Genomic DNA, 18,380 nt, shown 5'->3' with positions numbered 1-18,380 from the left:
AGCAATAAATCCTAACAAGATTCAGTGATGTTTCCTTTATGTTTCGGACACAAACTTTAAGTGAAAGTGAACCACAAAGTGTGAATTTTGTTTAGACACTGATTCACTCGAGTTAATGTTCGCTTCCCTCCTCAGCTCACACCCAGAGATTGTTGAAACTGCAGTCCATTCTTCGACGGGCCCCCAGCTACCGCACACTGGAGCTGCAGCTCATTGAGTGGCAGGAGAGAGAACTCTTTGAGTATTTTGTGGTTGTCTCTCTAAAAAAGAAACCCAGCAAAAACTCCTACTCCCCAGAGGTCACCTACCAGTTCCCGAAGGTAAAAGCATGACAGACATTCCTGAATTTGTCTCCTGAAATGCATTAAAGGGCATCACCAGGATTTCAAGTGTTATAGTTTACTGCTGAGTGTTAGTGGGTTCAAATGACTGCAGAAGGTGGGAAAAAAAACAGTTATCAGTTTAAAAATGTATGGCACGGTTTGGGAAAAGATCAACCATAAAGCTAAATGGTGATTTGAAGTTAAATGGAAAAAAAATCATATTAATGATAATGATAAAAATGAAAGAATTAAGGTTATACATGCTGATAACAATAGAGCTCACACAGGTGCCAGCAGCACAGACAGGAGTAGTGAAAAACTTTCTTGACATAGTTAACAACAACTATAGGACAATTAGAGGTGATGATGGAGAGATTATGAGCTGCTGATCCAGTTAAGTAAAATTTAGACAATCTAGATGATGTAACTGTTAATGTCACGCATGAAGTGGGCCAGTGTCATCTAGAAATAATATGTTAGAACAAGAGTTGATTGTGTACTGCAGGGTTTCCAGAGTTTCATTATTGTGAGCTTTTAGTCATGGATTACTGCAGAAGTGTGTATGAAAATGATGATAATGATGTATTATGTAGGACAGTGACCCGTGCCACTTTTTTAATGCTTTAACTTAAATAAAGATAAATATTGCTGTGAGATTTTCACACTTGGTTGTGTAGTTTGTTGACAATTTAAAACTGTACAGGCAATTAGGATTTATAACCTAGAGCCTGGGGAGTCTTGGGAGCCTGTGTACAGTTAAAAATAACCAGGATCCATTTCTGTGGCAGGGAAGTGTTTTTAGTTATTCAAAGATATATTTTAAGTGTCCCTTGGGAGAAGTACATCTCTGCCAGCCAGAGGAAACACTAGCTCTGTTGTAGAGCTAATGAGGACTGGAGGGGGCAAAGGTTTAACCTTGTATGGGAGAAATGTTAGTCTGGCCATTTATTGGTCATGTTGACATCCAATGGGACCTTAAAAAAGGAGGACACGGTTATCTAAAGGAGAGTGAGATAACTGCTCCTCTCCTCTCCTCTCCTCTCCTCTCCTCTCCTCTCCTCTCCTCTCCTCTCCTCTCCTCTCCTCTCCTCTCCTCTCCTCTCACAGCTGGAGAGGCCCACCAAGCAGATGAGGGAGGCAGAACAGAGACTCAAAGCCATTCCTCAGTTCTGTTATCCTGATGCAAAAGACTGGAGTCCTGTGTCTGAGTACACCAGGTATGGCTGAGACTCCTCTTAATTAATAACTGTTCAGTACCATAAAGTTTGTGGGCTTGTGGGGGACAAAAAAATAGTAACAATAAAAAAAAAGGTTGTTAAAAAGATCTAAACATGTGTAGATGAAGGTTTAGAGGGACTATAATTTCAATGCAATGGATAACAGAAGTAACAACTGTCTACACAACATATTTTAACTACAATGATGTTATCATATATAATCATTTTTATGATGTTGATACTTATCATGATTATCTTTCAAACACCTCCACTGTTGTTGCCAGCTGGCAGGACAGAATCTTTTGTCTATATACTTGAATTATTACATGTGTGCGTGTGTTGTGCTGATTCTCATGTGTATAAATTTGTTTTTCGCTCCAGTGAGACCTTCTCCTTCATGTTGACTGGAGAGGACGGCAGCAGAAGGTTTGGATACTGCAGGCGCCTGCTGGTGAGTTCAACCCCTCATCCTCTGCTCCCTGTTCACACCCTGCTGAGCCCTGTTTTGTTGTCACAGACCTTTTTACATGAACATGTGATACGGTTTTCCTGTGGGGCCACTGATGTGTTGCATGGCCATCCACGGTGGCAGCAGGAAAGAGGACATGTAAAGCAAAAAAAGACAAAAAAAAGCAAAACTGTGGCGCGCAGAAAAAAAGATTCACCCACCCATTGTTGTCGCTGCTGGATCAGCAGGAGGTTGATATACAGCTATCTCTCGGCCTTAGTTTGTTCACCTTTGCCCAGGAAATACCTATGGCAAGCAGGACAAACTATCAAATATATCATTAGAAATTAGAATTTTATGAAATTACATAATGTATCCTATAAAATGAACAGAAATAAATACGCACTAAGTATGTCGCATATTATTTAAATTCTGTTAACTGCAAACACTCATTAAGTGCATAAAGACATAATGAAAATATAATAATTCATGATAAAACCCCAGTTAGGACTGACTCACTGAATTTAACAAGAGTTTCTCAGGAGAGGCAAGACAAAGAGAGACCATGAAAAATCCTAACATTGTCATTGTGCAGCATTTCCTCTTCATAATGAGGCTGCAGAGCGCTTTGAAGTTTTCAGTTCAGCTTCCCATTTAGCTTGTGGGTAGAGAGCATGACTGTGTGGGATTCTGTGAATGTGGTGGTGATTTTGTTTGCCGTTTGGCATTTCTGAGTATGTTTACAGTACTACAGTGTGTATGTTCACAGAGGTTTACTGGGAGTGTCTTTACCACTGCGTATGTGCTGGGTAACAGCCGGACGTTGGGGGAATTCTTTGACCAGACAACAGTGGTTTTAAACTCCATGTGCTCTGTTGATCTGAGATTCATCCTGATAGAGGCAGATTTTAATGACGGTAGAGGAAGAGGTGAGCTGCTCTCCTCCAGTAACTTTGCTTCCTCCCCGCTGTCTGACCAGCCGTTGGCAGTAACTGAGCATTCCTGAGGACTTGAATCAAGCTCCACATAGTTGATTTAATCATCCATTTGGAAAAGCGGAGGAGAAACAAGAGGAGAAAATTGTATACCTAATATGGACAAGTGGATTGGCGTTTCTTGAGTGCTTGTGTTCATTTGTGTCTGTGTGCTTTGAGTGTCTGCGTCCCGAAGCACATAATGGTCTATGAGTGTACAGAGGAAGGTAGATACGATCAGCAGGAGCAGATAAACCACCTGTGTTTAGGAAGTAAGTATCCACATAAAAGACTTTCACCTCAGATCACAGCCTAGATTTGAAGACTTCAGCTACAGTGTTTAAACAACTTATCTGCATATAACCTTATTATGGTCTTCTGGTGGCACACTTGATAAAAAATAACCCTTTCTGACATGTGCACTCTTATCTTCGGCTAACGTTGCAGGGTCACTGGAATATCATTCAAGCTGTGAAAAGAGATGTATAATCACTTCTGTTTCTTTTGAGGAGCTGTCTAAAGCCTGAAAAGTGGCCGTAATGATGTTATCACGACTTGGGCTTGGAGACTACAAAGAAAGCTTGTGTTACAAACTGGGCTTGTGAATTGGGGGCTTGACCTATACTTGAGACTAAAAGCCAGGGTATCTTGTTGCTGCTGCTGGTTCAGTTTTGACATTTTTTAAAATCTGATTCTTGTAAGTCCCCCAGCTTTACTAAAATGCAGTGCATATTGCTGGACTACCCTTTCTGTGAATGTGTCTCCATCAGTTCTATTAACACCAGTGCCCAGTGAGTCTCTGTGAGTCCAATGAGTCTGCTTTCTGTTCCAGCCCACTGGGAAAGGACCTCGTCTTCCAGAGGTGTACTGTGTCATCAGCAGACTGGGTTGTTTTGACTTGTTCTCCACGGTGAGTTCCCATGCATGTGCATGCTCATACACATGTTCTATGGACAGACAGCTGCAGTAAGCTAGTAAATGACTTTCAGCAGACCTTCTGCTCAGCGCCTGGTCATTCGTAAACCTTATTTCAGGCCTTTCTGATTTTCCAGAGTAATTGTTTCCTTCATTCTTGTCTCAGTGGTGCTAATACAGACCAGAGTAGTCACTCTGTTGGACTTTTTCAGTTTTATCTGATTACTTGTTAATTCAACATGAGTAAGTCCAGACAGCTGACACAGACTGTGACCGCTATACAACATGAAAATAAGATACCATGGTATATTTCAAAGACAGTGTGCAAATATGACCTGTATTCATTGTCGTCTCCAAGCCTGGAAGGGATCATGCATTTGGTCTTGTGTATGTCCACAGCTAATCTCTCATACTACTGGAACAATCAGCCTAAATTTGTGCCAGTATGTTGAACGACCGCTCATGCTTGTGTTGATTCACAATTTAAAAAAAAATATGTATTTTATTGACTGGTTTATGCCATTATTGACTGCTGACTTCTCCGTCCTTTTAACTGGTCATTAGGGCAGCAAGTGATCATCAACTGCTTTAGTTTAAAATCACACAGCAAAAGGCATTCGGCTGGCCTAAAACAAGTCTTTGGCCTTTTTTCGTGGCTCAAAAACTGACATCCATCGAAACGTTTGGTCTCGATTTGAACTGGAACATTTGCAGATTATTTTCACACCTGATAGGTTATGATCCACTAAAGTTTCGCATGATTCAACATGAATAAATTCCTATTTCTGTTATCTTCACCCCCATTTTGACTGTAAGGGAGCCAGTGTTAACAGCTGTTGTGTCGAAGACTGTTCCCCCACCAGATAGTGTTTCCCATAGTGGTGCCCTCTGCAGTTGAGGTTAGGTTTAAGTTAAGAGTAGCAGTGATCACCTGGTGGAGATTTGCACTTTACTGAGTGCACGTCTCTAGTTTTATGATGTGAAGCCTTTTGAGACTTAATATGGGTTAGTCTCAAAACCTATAACATGGTTTGGGAAAAAAACCTGAAATGAAAAATCAGAAATCTTCATTTTGGAGTTTGTCTAGTTTTACATCATGTGATATTTACATAGACATACACATACAGATGCAAGAGGGCAAGAGAATGCCTCAAATGTCTCAGCAGCAAACCTGAGACAAAAAGGAAAATAATCTCTTTTACAAGTGCTTTGATGGTAAATGGGATAGGAATACAGTGTTTAATTTCAGACGGAGTTGTTTGTGAAAGAGAGAGACAGACTGAGAGATGGAGAGAGGAGAGGTTATATCATATGACCTTGAAAACAGGCGATTCTCCAATCAACTTTCCAGACAGGAGGCAGCTTGGACCAAAACAGGCAGACAGGCACACTGGGTGGAATTTTCCAATCACAGAGGCATGGAAAGAAATTCATTTGCTATCTTTCAAAACAGAAAATGAATACAAAGTTCCAGAAAATTGCTAGTACTCAATCACATAACAATATGTTTCCATTAATTGTTGCCATGGTCAATATGTGACTGTGCACTTTTTGGGTCTTGCTTAGCCATTTATTCAACATCAATAAAAACAGATTTCCGGAGACTTATCTGCTGTTGATTTTAAACCTGGTTGAAACATGTTAATGAAATTGTGGTCTGTTCAGATCCTGGATGAGGTGGAGCGGCGGCGAGGCGTCTCAGCGGCCCTGGTCTACCCCTTCATGAGGAGTCTGATGGAGTCGCCCTTCCCTGCACCAGGGAAGATCATCAAAGTTAAGACCTTCCTGCCCGGTGCAGGAAATGAGGTCAGAGCTGCTGGCAAAGCAGAAACCATCTTCTCTTTCACTACTTTAATTAGGCCCATTTACCCAAAAATATTTTCAGATACAGTTGTGTGAAAGAAAATGCCGTTAGTCAATAAGATCCACATACTGTGATGACTTAAATCTGAAATATTATGTGGTCATTCAGGTCATCGAGCTGAGGCGGCCCACTGACTCCAGATTGGAGCACGTGGACTTTGACAGCCTGTTCAGTTGCCTCAGTGTACGGCAGGTGATCCGAGTCTTTGCCTCGCTGCTGCTGGAGCGTAGAGTCATCTTTGTGGCTGATAAACTCAGGTGAGTCTCCACCATGACTCTCAGTCACTTTGCACTGAGAACGTCATTGTCAAATTATCACTTAAATGAAACAAAGCCATGTAATTTTGCGTCCTTGCCCTGCCCAATACATGTGATAACAATTATGATCACACAGATAATCAAAGGATGTACTTATGTCTGTTAGTTTTGCTCCAGGGGCTTAAAGGCATTATGAGCTTTGTTTTACCTGCCCTGGCACACTGCTGTAGTTTTCCATGCCTCCTGGTCATCAGACTGAGAAACATTTATTCCACAGACACATGATAGTAGCATTGTGCTGTGGTTTTATCTCCTGGGATTTGACAGATGCACCATGTGTGGGACTGTTTCAATTATTATGTATTGATGAGTATCAGAAATTAAGACAGGTCAGTCAGTTAGCTAGTCAGTCAGTCAGCTGCCAGTTTTGCTACTAGGAGTAAAGTGGGTGACACCAATGAGAGTCACCGCCAGAGGAGAATAGGGTGGAGCTGATAAGATGTGAGGAGTCTCCAAGGACTCCTTGTCCTAGTCTGGTCTCTCGTTACAGAAAAGAGAGGGGTACTTTTAGAGCATTGGAGGCAAGGGTGGACTGGGAGGAGATGTGAGTGGAGAAGTAATCTCTCCATGTATCAAAGCCCAGTTTAAACAAACATCAGTGGGGGCAGTGACTGTGAGGAGAAGGAATGCACTTCCTGTGAGCGCGACTCTGCCCTCTGTGATCTGTGGCTCGACGGTCACCGTTTGACTTACGATGCCACGTTCGCTCCCTACATATGAGCTACGGCACTCTCTGCGTCCCTGGAGGAAATCGGTCTAAGCTGCTCATTATCAGAAATGATAACATCAAGGAGTCACTGGGTGGGATTCATGGGGTAGCTCATGATACAATATTATCGTGATGTATTGCCCAAGACAGTGATGGTATAAATATACAGGCAATTTGGCAATTTTATATCTTGCATAGCAATCATTTATGATGTAATACAATACAATGTCTGTGTACCCAAAGAGATGAGCGTTCCTCCATAGTAATTATTTAAAAAAAAAGTTCAGTCATCACTCACTGTTTGCATAACAAAGTGGATTCAGTCATGGTCCTCAGAGGATGTACCCTACTGACTTTAGTGATTGTCTTGACTTTTCTTCTTTCCTTCTGCTGCCACCGTGAGGTTCACGTTTGTGGTTATGGGTGAAATTCCTAACCATTGGATAGATTGTCGTGAAATTTTAGCTCACACATACATGTTCCCCACAGGATGAATTGTGATAACTGGCAATTTCGTTTTTTTCCTCCAGCACGATCATCACATCAGAATTTTAATCTATGACCAAATACATGCATTAAATTCCCATCAGTCTCAGCTGTACTTTGTATTGTGCTAATTAGCAAATGTTATCACTAACTAAGATGGTGAACAAGGTAAACATTAAACCAGCTAAACATCAGCATGTTGGTGTTGCCATTGTGAGCCACCATTCAAATTCAGACTGGCCACAGGTTAGATTACTATAAAGCAGCACAACAGATAAAATATCTGCAGTAAAGGAAGGATGCATAAAGGAAAACTTCAAACAACAAATTAAATTGCATCTTAAATATGCATATGCATCTTCAATATGCTTACTGTACGATCTGCTCAAACTGTGTGCACGTGTGGATTTAAATGTGCAAACACGCATGCATGCATGCAGAGCTTCCGTGTTTTGGTTTCTTTTGAAAACAATGACAGGGCTTCACTGGAACATTAATGACTCCTATGATAAAAAGGGCCTCTCCCTCTGGGGCTCTGGTACATAATCCATTCCCAAAATACCTCAGCAGCAGAACATGATGTATGTTTCTTTCCCTTGAAATGGATCCCCAATACAAGCAGGAAGCGAGAGGAAAAGCCATGTTAGGCAATAGTTTTCTGTGAGGTCCTCTATCACTCGTTGGTGTTACGTTCACTTAACTCTTGTAATATTACACCAAAGCCTTTTGTTGGTTTTTCCAGAGGGGTTGTTGCCTCTACACGAAAAGTCTGCACAGACAATGTCTTTTAAAGTAATCATTCACCATCCACTGCCTGTAATAACAAGTTGGTTGCCTAATCAGATAATCTGTAACTGCGTAACTCAATTGACCTGCAGATGCACATTGAGTTTTGTCAGTCCAGCAGACTTGTATAAACAGCCTCTGTCAGCCCTCGGGCTAGAGTTTAGGATGGTTACTGAATTGTATTGTATCACTTGGCATGGGATTGAAATACTCTTACAGTAAGTGTTAATACATATTACATCTAAATGACTTTCCCTGACATGACTCCATTTTCAAGATGATAAAATCTCACCAACTTTCCTCCATTATTATAATCAGAACTGCCCCATTCAAACTGAAATTATGAAACAGTCTCTCATTGCAGGAATGTTCTGTTGCGGGAGGACGTATCACAGGTCGATTTAGGTAGCAAAAAATAAAGGCAAGAAGTACAATGAAAAGATGGGAAGTCTGTGTTGGAGAGGAAGAGAGAGAGGAAGAATAGAAAGGGAGGAGACTGTAGAGGGAAACTAAACAATGGCTTCTTAAAGCTTTTCTCGTGGCCATGGTGGATTGATCAAGCTCACTTTTTTGTGGTAGTGGAGGCTGTTTGGGTTCTTGTGTAGACACTCGGAGTCGGAGGTATGAAGAGGACCAACACGTTTTTCAGCTTCAGTATTATGATCAGTATTATGATTTTAAACCTCAGACAGGTAGAATTATTACCATTGATTTATTAGCATTGAATGATTATGGCAGCATACTCATTTAATCAAGTCCTCTGTTATTCTCAAACACTTTCTGTAACATGTTCTGCAGAGCTGGAACGAAGCCAAAACCGCTTTTAACAACTTAACCGTTTTCCCATGTGGTATTTAACTCAGAGGTAGAGTGAAATCCACACACTGTAAACATGTGAAATGTTTCTGTTTTTCAAAGAATCAAGAAAGACTACCAGAGCCCGACCAGCTGATTTTTACATCAGTATCGTTCCCGTGAATGTTTACGCCCACATGTAGAGGCTCACATACACATGTAGATGCTCATATACACAAACACCTGCACACATTCATCTGCTCTCTAGACAGCGCTGATCAAACTCAGACGTTACTGCGGTTTAAATAAGAACACGTATAGAGTTTCCCACCGGGAAGCCATTTCTCATTGTAAAATGGCTTCTGCTGTTGCCTTCTGTGGAGCCGGAGAGACCGAGGGCTGGAGATCCTTAAAGACAGGAAGTGAGGGAAAACGATTTGGGGACTAAGGGAGCAGAGAACATTCTGCTTGAGAATAAAAATACACCATGAGCAGCTTGTCACATGAATCCTATAGGCCCATATGTGCTCTCCTGCCTCGTTATATGACTTCTATGTGTTATTTTGAGCTTTAACATTGAAGAAAGGTTTTGCAGAGCTCTGTGGCACAGCTGTTGTCTGACAGCTGTTGTTCAGTTTTCTGTCAGTTGAGTCCTCTTTGTCCTCGGCCTATGGAATCAGTGTTACCCATGCCAGGACCGGCAGACACAGTGTAGTGCTTCAGTGAAGTTGTGAAGCGTGTGCAGATACCACACTTTTGTCTCCGTTCCTCTCTCTGTCTCGGACACTGAAATTTTCCCTCCTCCTCTGGGCTTCACAGACTAAGCTTCTGGATCCCATGTTTCCTGGAGCATCTGCCAGTTCAGCCTCACACACACTAAACCAGGACTGGCAGACCTACGAGAGCTAATACGTCAGGATTAGCTCCCAAACCTCAACACAACAGCTCTGCAGAGACCTCACCTTAGCAGAACCGGTTCTTCTCTCTTTTCTTGAGAGTGGGATCATAGATTGACATGACTTTTGAGTGTGCAGTCAGAATCAAATTAATCTTTAAATCTTAGTTTATGCTTTCATGGTGAAATTTTGGGGTTTAACATTTAAAAAAGTTTTGTCTTGCAAACTTTTGTATAATCTTGCCAGTCCACACAAAGGTAGACTTTGGGTTTCTAAACACAAAGTGCAGCTGAAACTGATGGTAATGCCACTAGTTTTGCCAAAGAATAGACGAAAATGTTATGACCACCCATCTAATAGTTATTAAAATATTTCAGTCTGGACCAAAGTGGTGGACCAACATTTCCATCCCTCGAGCCACTCCTCTGCTCTTGGTACAAAAAACCATACAATCTAATATGGTACAACCACAATACTTATCCACATACACAAACCCAAAACAATAAATCAAATTCATAAGGGAAAAAGTTTTGTATAAAATTTCCCTCTGCCGACGCTGTCCTATTAAGATCTTTCATTTATGATGTTTAATTCTTTCACATATTTGTTATTCTCACCTATTAGCAGGCACAAAGGCCACACAGCATTTTCTCCTTTTTTCTGTATGACCCGTGTGATCCGAGGAGTTTTTAGTCGGGATCTAATGGGAATGTCCCTCTCTCTCTTTCCAGAGTTGAGTGGCAACCTCTGGTAGTGCAGAGTGTTTTCATTGCAAGTTCATCTTCTCCCAAGAGTGTGTGGTTGGGGAATGAGTGTAATTGATCCTTTTGGTATCAGTGGTGTGTCGGGCCGCGTGTAGCCTGTGGCGAAGGTTTTCAGAGATCTGTGCCCCATCACTCCCTGTTGGAACTCGTCAAACCCAGGAGACGGGATCTGTTAGGAATTATCAAACCCTCCTCAGGCAAATGGAAATCAGACCGGCCAAAGCAAAGCTGCAAGTGCTTCATGTTATGAGTGAGCTGGAAAGGGCCTAAAAAAACTGAACGCTGTGGTTATTGTAGCCTTTGGGTTTCTGCTGGTGTAATTCTATTTTACCCTGTCAAGAAAACACATTTTAATCTTGGCAATTTGACTCATGGGAAGTTAAGATGAAAAGGCCTGCGGCAAACATGTAGCCTGGAGTGGAAAAGTTTGTGGGAGTTTGTCATCTATCTCAGTACATTGATTAGGGTGCTGATCTCTGTATGTTGCTTTAAAATGTAGTTAAAAGTTTCTCCAGGCAGAAGCTGAACCTCAGTGTGAATGAGGTCACACAAAAGGGAGTATCTTGTGTTTACATGGATGTTCTGTCTGCTGCTGATGACAGCGACCATGGAAAGCACTCCTCATTAAAAGTGTGTATATCTCAAGTGGGGTGCGTTTGCATACCATTTTTGATCCCTCGTCTCGTTCTTGATCCATACTGATTTAGTGCTCCACTGTGTGTGTGCGGGTGTGATTGGACCCACAGTTTATTTTCACTCTCTTTGTGTACATGGATTGGACAGTATGTAGAGGACAGAGGGGAGGAGGGTCAGCCACTGTCAACAAGCGACGGATCGTGAGAAAGACGGGCTGCTATGCTATTTCTGATCCCGATTTTATACCACAGCTGTCGGAGTTAAACCGAATTGCTGCCTTTTGGTATTGCGTCAACAAGTCTCCAGCTTAACTATAGCAACATGTCAGAGTCACGCCACCCCTGCAGACAAAGTAATGTCACAATAATGCATTATATTGGGCTCAACCATCCTTGTTGTGGTTTTTAGTAGATGTTGTTGGAGAAGGGGAGGTGCAATAGATGAGAAAGAACAAAGTGTCAAAGCCAGAGCACATAGCTGTGCTCTTATCCCTCATAGAAAAGTAACTGTTTCAAGGAAAAGAGGATCAAGTAGTCATTTAACCTAAGAAAATAGCTTAGTGATTGAAATATAATGTTCGTGCTCTTATACTTCAGTATAATGATCAGTTAATGATTTTTTTTACTTTATAAAAGCTTATGACAGCAGTAGGCGGTATCTTTAGGAAAATGTTGTTACCACATAAACCACCACTCCCCTTTCATTGTGGAAAAAAAAAAAAGTTTGTCATTATCTAGTGAAACATCTGCCCTGTTTTGACCGTGTGCAGTTTAATCTGGTGTGGCCTCTTGTTGTTGCGTGAAGGTGACTGATGGCGTGTGTCTTTTTCTTTGTTTTTTTTCCTCCTATCATCAGCACCCTGTCCAGCTGCATGCACGCAGTGGTGGCGCTGCTCTACCCCTTCTCCTGGCAACACACCTTCATCCCTGTGCTGCCGGGGTCCATGTTGGATATTGTTTGCTGTCCCACTCCCTTCCTGGTGGGGCTGCTGTCCAGCTCTTTGCCGAAGCTCAAAGAGTTGCCTGTGGAAGAAGTGAGTGTCCGTGTTTTCTGTGTCCGTCTACCTGAATCACCATCTAGATGTCCCTGATTGTTCTGTCTCTGTCTTCTGTTTTTTCTCTAAATTAAGCTTTTTTCTTGGAATGAAGCAGATGAAAGAGATCTTAATCTCAATGACAGTGCCCGACTAAATAAAGATTGAAATAAAATACAGTTGGAAAGGTAGATATTATTTTCTTGGCTGATAAATTACAACTATGCAGATTCAGAGTAATTCCATTATGAATTAGCAGACTGTTGCTGTGTCTGTTTGACACCCTCTGCCTCTAGTCTTATTATATTAGGTGGTGACTTCCAACCAAATGATTCAAAACTGAGGTCACCTTTTTAGAAAGTATCTTTCAGACCAGAGCAATTTAAAAGGTACCGTCACTGTTTTAGGTCCCCTTATGGCAGTTAAATAAGCTGTAAAAACAACACTGATATTTTATCACCTCATTAACTGCAGAATTGGATTTTTTGTTCCGTCGATACAGTCGACATTACTTTCACTCTCAGGTACTCTCACAATACATATGGTCATTTGATTCACAATTAGTGCACCTTCAATTTTTAAAAAACTAGTTTAGTGCTACATCTTAAACTATTAGATGTGGTTGTTGATGTGATTGAACAAAAAATAATAACAAAATGCCAAACATTTCTATACATGTGATTGTATGACATCATCAAGTTGTTTAATAAATTTCAGCAAAAATTGCAAAAACTCATTCCAGCTTCTCAAATGTGAATAATAACTTTTATTACAATAGCATCATTGTGTTGGATCAGACAATACAAGACATCCTAAAATGTCACAAAAGGTTCTGTGAACTTATGATGGGCATTTTCCATGATTTGCTAACATTTTAAAATAATGAATCAATTGAATGAACCGCTACACATTGTATTTACACTGTACATGTATGTATAAGCATTTAACATACATTGAGAGTGACCTCAAGTAGTAGTAGAGGCAGAGCAATGTCAGGACAGGACCAGCCAAAGATCTCTGGCCCTCTCGTTCTAGTTTTGGCCCACAATTAAGATTTTGGCAGAAGAAGTGAAACATTGTCCTTAATTAGTTATACAGGTATTAGCTTTGCACCTGGTGAAAATCTTTAACGTTTTGTGTTATTTGGCTACAAGTACATCTATCTCTCAGACTGAGAGGTGATTCATGTGAAAAGCCTCACAGTCACACACGCTGACTTGTTAATGGGCCGTCAGCAACATCTGCTGGGTGTTTCTTTCACTCTACCTGTTTCTGATTGACGTATTAAAACATTTCTAAAATATCCTCAAGAAAATTGCTTTATATAGATTTTTTGTGCTGTGGCCTCTTTGAATATGAAGCTTGTTTATTTTACATATTAGGCTTTGCAGAGAGCAAATGTACGTTTGCACTGTAGATGGAATAAACATTTCTCTTACGAAAGATCAAAGAAGTTCTGAAGAATGATTCACTGTTGTTTTCCTTTTCTTAGGCTTTAATGGTTGACCTGGGAACTGACCGATTCATCCGACAGGTCAGTCTATGTCTCCTTGATCTTTTCATTAGATTTTTGGGATAAAACCATTAACTGTTTATCATGTGTCATGTAAGTGTTTATCTATGACATGTAAAATGTAGCAGTAACAAAGGTGTTAAAAGGTCCCATGTTATACAAAGTGCAAAATGTGTTTTCAACATAAATGTGTCAACAGTGTGCTTACAGACCACCAAACTATGAGAAAAGACCACCTTCTCTCTTTTATTTCTACTCCATCTGTCAGTAGACGTGTGAAAACACACCATTTAGATTTGACTCTCTTTATGATGTCACAAGGGGATCTGTCATGTGACCTCCTCCAGCCCTTCAGCAGGCCGGCTGTCCCTTCCCACTGAAAACCTTTTGTGTCCTTCTTGCTGTCCGCCATTATTTTTTCCTCACTTTGTGGTCTCACAAAGACATTGAATGCAAGAGCGAAACAGCAGATTGTTCTGTTCTTTGACGAAACGTTCAGACAAAGGCTGAAAACAGCAGCAGCAGCAGCAGCAGCAGCCATGTCTGCTATGAGAAAAAAATCATGCAAGCTTGCTCTAGTAGGACGTCCAAATACTGGTACAAGCTTGAAAATCAGCAGAATATGGGACCTTTAAGTCAGCAAACAGTGTCTATATTGTATATTGTGTGTACAGCAACAATATCAGTAACAATACGTTTTCAAACTAAAGCTACTAAACATTAGCCATCACATTACATTACTGGTCATACCAGACCAAGTAAGACTGAAACATCAAAACCCCTCAATGTGCTGAGTTGAGTGAGTTTGTATTTTATTGCTTATGAATTGAAGTTTTCATTTGTAAGGGAAAGATTGTGTTTTTTCTCCTTTCAAAAGTGACATGGTTCCGCTTTAAACAGGGTTGTAAAACATGCGGTTCTCTGTTGTAGGTCTGAGCCTTTGAAATGTATTCTCCAAACACTGTTGTTTATCACTGGTGACTGCAGTGTTTTTGGTTGTTTATAGATGGACGACGAGGCCTCGTTGTTGCCACGGAAACTTCAGGCAGCTCTTGAGCAAGCTCTGGAGCAGAGGAATGACATCATCAATCAGGACTCTGACAGCGAGTCGGATGAAGGTGAATAAGTGACAAATCATCCCTTCCTGCTCAGACAGATGTTTTCCCTGTTAATTAGGGCAACAGTTTCTGTTCAGTCTCAGTGAAACTCGCTCGAGGTGACGTCCTCTGAAGAGTCACGACAGTGATTCACAAAGGCTGTGAAGATAACATGATGTTACTGTTGATGAAAGGTACATATCGAGCTGACCGATCATGCCAACTTTTCAGCTCAGTGTTCCACTGAATTTTGATTGTGAGTAATGTGGTAAAACAACCTTGAAACAGTCACAAGTTGTATAATTATGAGAAGAAAAGCAGTCAAACACACTACATTACAGATGTCTTCCTTTTTGAAATGAGATGGATGGATTGGATTTTAGGAAGGTTTACCCACAGGGCATTTCTAAATCACCTTTTCAAAAGGCAACAAAAGTGCTTCACAGAGCAAAAATAAGACACAAATATGGATAATAATAACTAAAACCTGATCCTTTTTTTTCAAAGACACTCACGCTGTTTAATGTTGCTGCATTTATCACGAGGAGAGCCGACATGGGACGCACTGTCTGACTCTGCGCTCCACATTCTTCAAAATAAAACCTCCAGCCAACAGTGTATGTGGTTGCATTAGATTGAATTAAAAGGATGTTTAGACTTGACTTTACACAATACTACTACACACAGCAATTCCCTCGTTTAACTACCTTGCATTAGTGTGCAAGGCCTACGAGCCGGTCATGACGCCTCACACTTATCGGACAAAACAGCCGATATGAGAGGAAAATGAATTCTTTTCTCTCGCCGTGATGGTCTGTGAGCTTGCTCAGATTTTCCAATGGCTCTTGTCTAGTTCTCTACTTTTGACACACTTTGACAACACCAATAAAAAGACAACCGCATTGTTATTATTTCTGATTTTATGGTTAATTATATTCGGGCTGATTTGACCAAGCATTATGGGATACGTCCCCGAATCTCCACGTAGTTAACAATAGTTGTGGGCACATTTTATTACTTATGTGGCTGTGAATGCTGAGCCAAACCATATATTCTACTTTAATCTGACTTGGCCTGCTCTCAGGATACTTTAACAACTATCAGACTATCTCTTGGAAAATATCAACATGCCATACTTTATTATGAATACCAATGTAAGTAATATGAATAACTAAGTCCTCTGGTTAATCCCATCTCCCTTGTGCCTACAGAGTATAATTCCCTAAACAGCCTGGTGTCAGAGGCGTTCATCCGCTTCTTTCTGGAGACCATTGGCCATTACTCCCTGTTTATCCATCAGAATGAGCGTGGAGAGCGTGTTTTCCAAAGAGAGGCCTTCCGCAAGTCTGTGGCGTCTAAAAGCATCCGTCGCTTCCTCTGCGTCTTCATGGAGTCTCAGATGTTTGCAGGGTTCATTCAGGATCGGGAGCTGAGGAAGACCCGGGCTAAAGGTAAACTGTCCTTCCCCGAGAGTCACTTCTTTCCATGAATGTCCTCCTTCTGCCTTAAAAGTTTGATGAGAAGTCTGTACACTATTCTCTGTGGGTTTCCACCCCTGCACTGACTGTAACACTAACTGTGCAGGAGAGGGCACTGCAGTAATACTGATCTCTAGTGGCTGAAAGTTATCGTCAGTGTGTTTTTAACTTAACCTCCTGGAATATCAAGATGACATGTTATATATATTTTTTAATCTCTTGTATTGTGCTGTGGACAGGTCTGTTTGAGCAGAGGGTGGATCAGTATCTGGAGGAGTTGCCAGACACAGAGCAGAGTGGAGTCAACAAGTTTCTGAAAGGCCTTGGTGAGTTCTGCAGGAGACTTCAATTGCAGGAATACAAAAAAAAAAAAAGAAACATTAAAGCAGTTTTAAAAGGCTGCTTTAATTTCTAATTATGTTGAACACCCTCACTACAAAAAAAATCTCGCCAGAGGGAGCCACACACTAACTGTTCCAAACTTCAGTTCCTGCCACTCATTTGTTCTGCCCAGATTTTAATTTATACATATCAACAAATCATGAACAAACAGATCATGAAGGAGGTCCATCAGTAGTTCATCATAGTTTTTTAAAAACGTGTTTTTCTTATAGCTACTTCACTGCAGTGCTTCACTGTGGACATTGATGCATGTGTGCAGTGGCTGTTTCCACATTTGTCACAAATTATTGCTCAAAGTGAGACTATTCTGTACATCTTTAAACATGTCGTGGGGATCTTTAAAGGTTTTATCAGGAAAGCTTACACTTTAGCAGATATTCAAATTTCTACACAGGGTGCAGACGGATCAGTCATTGCTAAATCAAACCAAACCATGTTTAATCTCAGCCTGACTTAATCCCCACACACAGTATAATCACCTCAGTTAAGTTCAGAGATCTGTCATCTCTCTCAGACACATTTTACTTGATCTAATGCATTTGTTTTAACTGTTTTTAGGAAGTAAAATGAAGTTTCTCCACAAAAAGAACTGAGGGGGAAATCATCCTGTTTTCAGCCATACAGCAAACTGAAGACCAGATGTCTCAACTCTCCCATTATGATGACTGTCACGTTTTTGTCTTTTGTTTTTTCTGTAAACATGTACATATTATCTCACTGTAAGCTGTCTGTGATACTCTCAGTGTATGTTTATAGTACCTTATGAGATAGTAATAACAGGACGGTACACAGCGAGTGAGCTGGAAGTAACCACTGATGTCCATGTGTGCTTGTGAAGAGTGTTATCAAGATGTGTGAGCGTATGTGACTTGACATGGGCATAGATGTACAGTTCATATGTTTTCATTTTGCATTATTTCACGACAGCGTTGTCCTCTGTTTAAGGAGTGTAAAACCTATTCGAAAACTGTACATGGATCAAGACAATGAAGAAAATGATTGTAACTCTTCATGGAGTCTTTTGCAATCTTTTATTAAAAAACGGTAGTTAAAATGCTTCAAATGCTCGAGTATTGAGTTTACTAATAATATACATGTTAAATAGCTTTGTTGTTAAATGCGGGTTAAAGGTTTATCTGTGATTTCTGCTATTTTAACACCCCAGACCTCATAAAGAAACAGACTGTGACACCTCTCCTGCCAGACATACTCCAGAGCCTTTTGTTACCTTGATTTGTCATCTCACAAACACAAGGCCCAAAGCATACCGATATCACTTTTGGAGACAGAAATATGTAATTCACCAATTTGCCAGATGCCAGAAATTACCTCTCTTTACAGCTGACATCTCAATGACAGCTTTCCCCAAAGCTATGCATTAGGAGAAGCTGTTAAGATCCCAAAAGGCACAGTTAGTCTGGCACCAGCTACCACATGCTGCTGGTAACCTTATTACGTCTGTACACATCACTCTGGTGGCTGTCAGTGCCAGGCTGTTATTAGCGCTCCTGACTGAGAGGCTCACTGTTGATTCCAGCCGCCATATTACTCTTCCCCTGCTTGTGTCCTTTTTAGCAATTAAGGGTGACATTTGATGGGACTGAGTGTTCGCATCAAATGTCTCTGCGTAGGATTAAGCTGAACACCTACTTTACACTTTTTTACCCTTTTCTTGTCCTACAGGGTGGGAAAGTTTGTTAAACAATAAGTCAGTCACTTTATTTTCA

The 18,380-nt window shown here is 40.9% G+C and overlaps 1 protein-coding gene across 2 annotated transcripts in view; it reads left to right on the top strand.

Annotated features, from left to right (window-relative positions):
* dennd2b (DENN domain containing 2B) overlaps positions 1 to 17,731 on the top strand; it is a 48,209-nt gene extending 30,478 nt beyond the window's left edge. For both annotated transcript variants that reach the window (XM_070855892.1, XM_070855820.1), the window contains exons 9-20: positions 136 to 320; positions 1,431 to 1,540; positions 1,922 to 1,991; positions 3,795 to 3,872; positions 5,543 to 5,683; positions 5,850 to 5,998; positions 11,986 to 12,163; positions 13,656 to 13,697; positions 14,683 to 14,794; positions 15,985 to 16,224; positions 16,491 to 16,577; positions 17,212 to 17,731. In XM_070855892.1, the coding sequence (XP_070711993.1) occupies positions 136 to 320; positions 1,431 to 1,540; positions 1,922 to 1,991; positions 3,795 to 3,872; positions 5,543 to 5,683; positions 5,850 to 5,998; positions 11,986 to 12,163; positions 13,656 to 13,697; positions 14,683 to 14,794; positions 15,985 to 16,224; positions 16,491 to 16,577; positions 17,212 to 17,246 (1,427 nt within the window). In that variant the 3' untranslated portion in view covers positions 17,247 to 17,731. The remainder of the gene's footprint in view (positions 1 to 135; positions 321 to 1,430; positions 1,541 to 1,921; positions 1,992 to 3,794; positions 3,873 to 5,542; positions 5,684 to 5,849; positions 5,999 to 11,985; positions 12,164 to 13,655; positions 13,698 to 14,682; positions 14,795 to 15,984; positions 16,225 to 16,490; positions 16,578 to 17,211) is intronic.
* Positions 17,732 to 18,380: the final 649 nt, after the last annotated feature.

The sequence above is a fragment of the Pempheris klunzingeri genome, chromosome 1, assembly GCF_042242105.1.
Source record: "Pempheris klunzingeri isolate RE-2024b chromosome 1, fPemKlu1.hap1, whole genome shotgun sequence".
Taxonomy (NCBI): Eukaryota; Metazoa; Chordata; class Actinopteri; order Acropomatiformes; family Pempheridae; genus Pempheris; species Pempheris klunzingeri.
The sequence above is the reverse complement of the archived record's forward strand: the minus strand, read 5'-3'. Positions and strand labels throughout refer to the sequence as shown.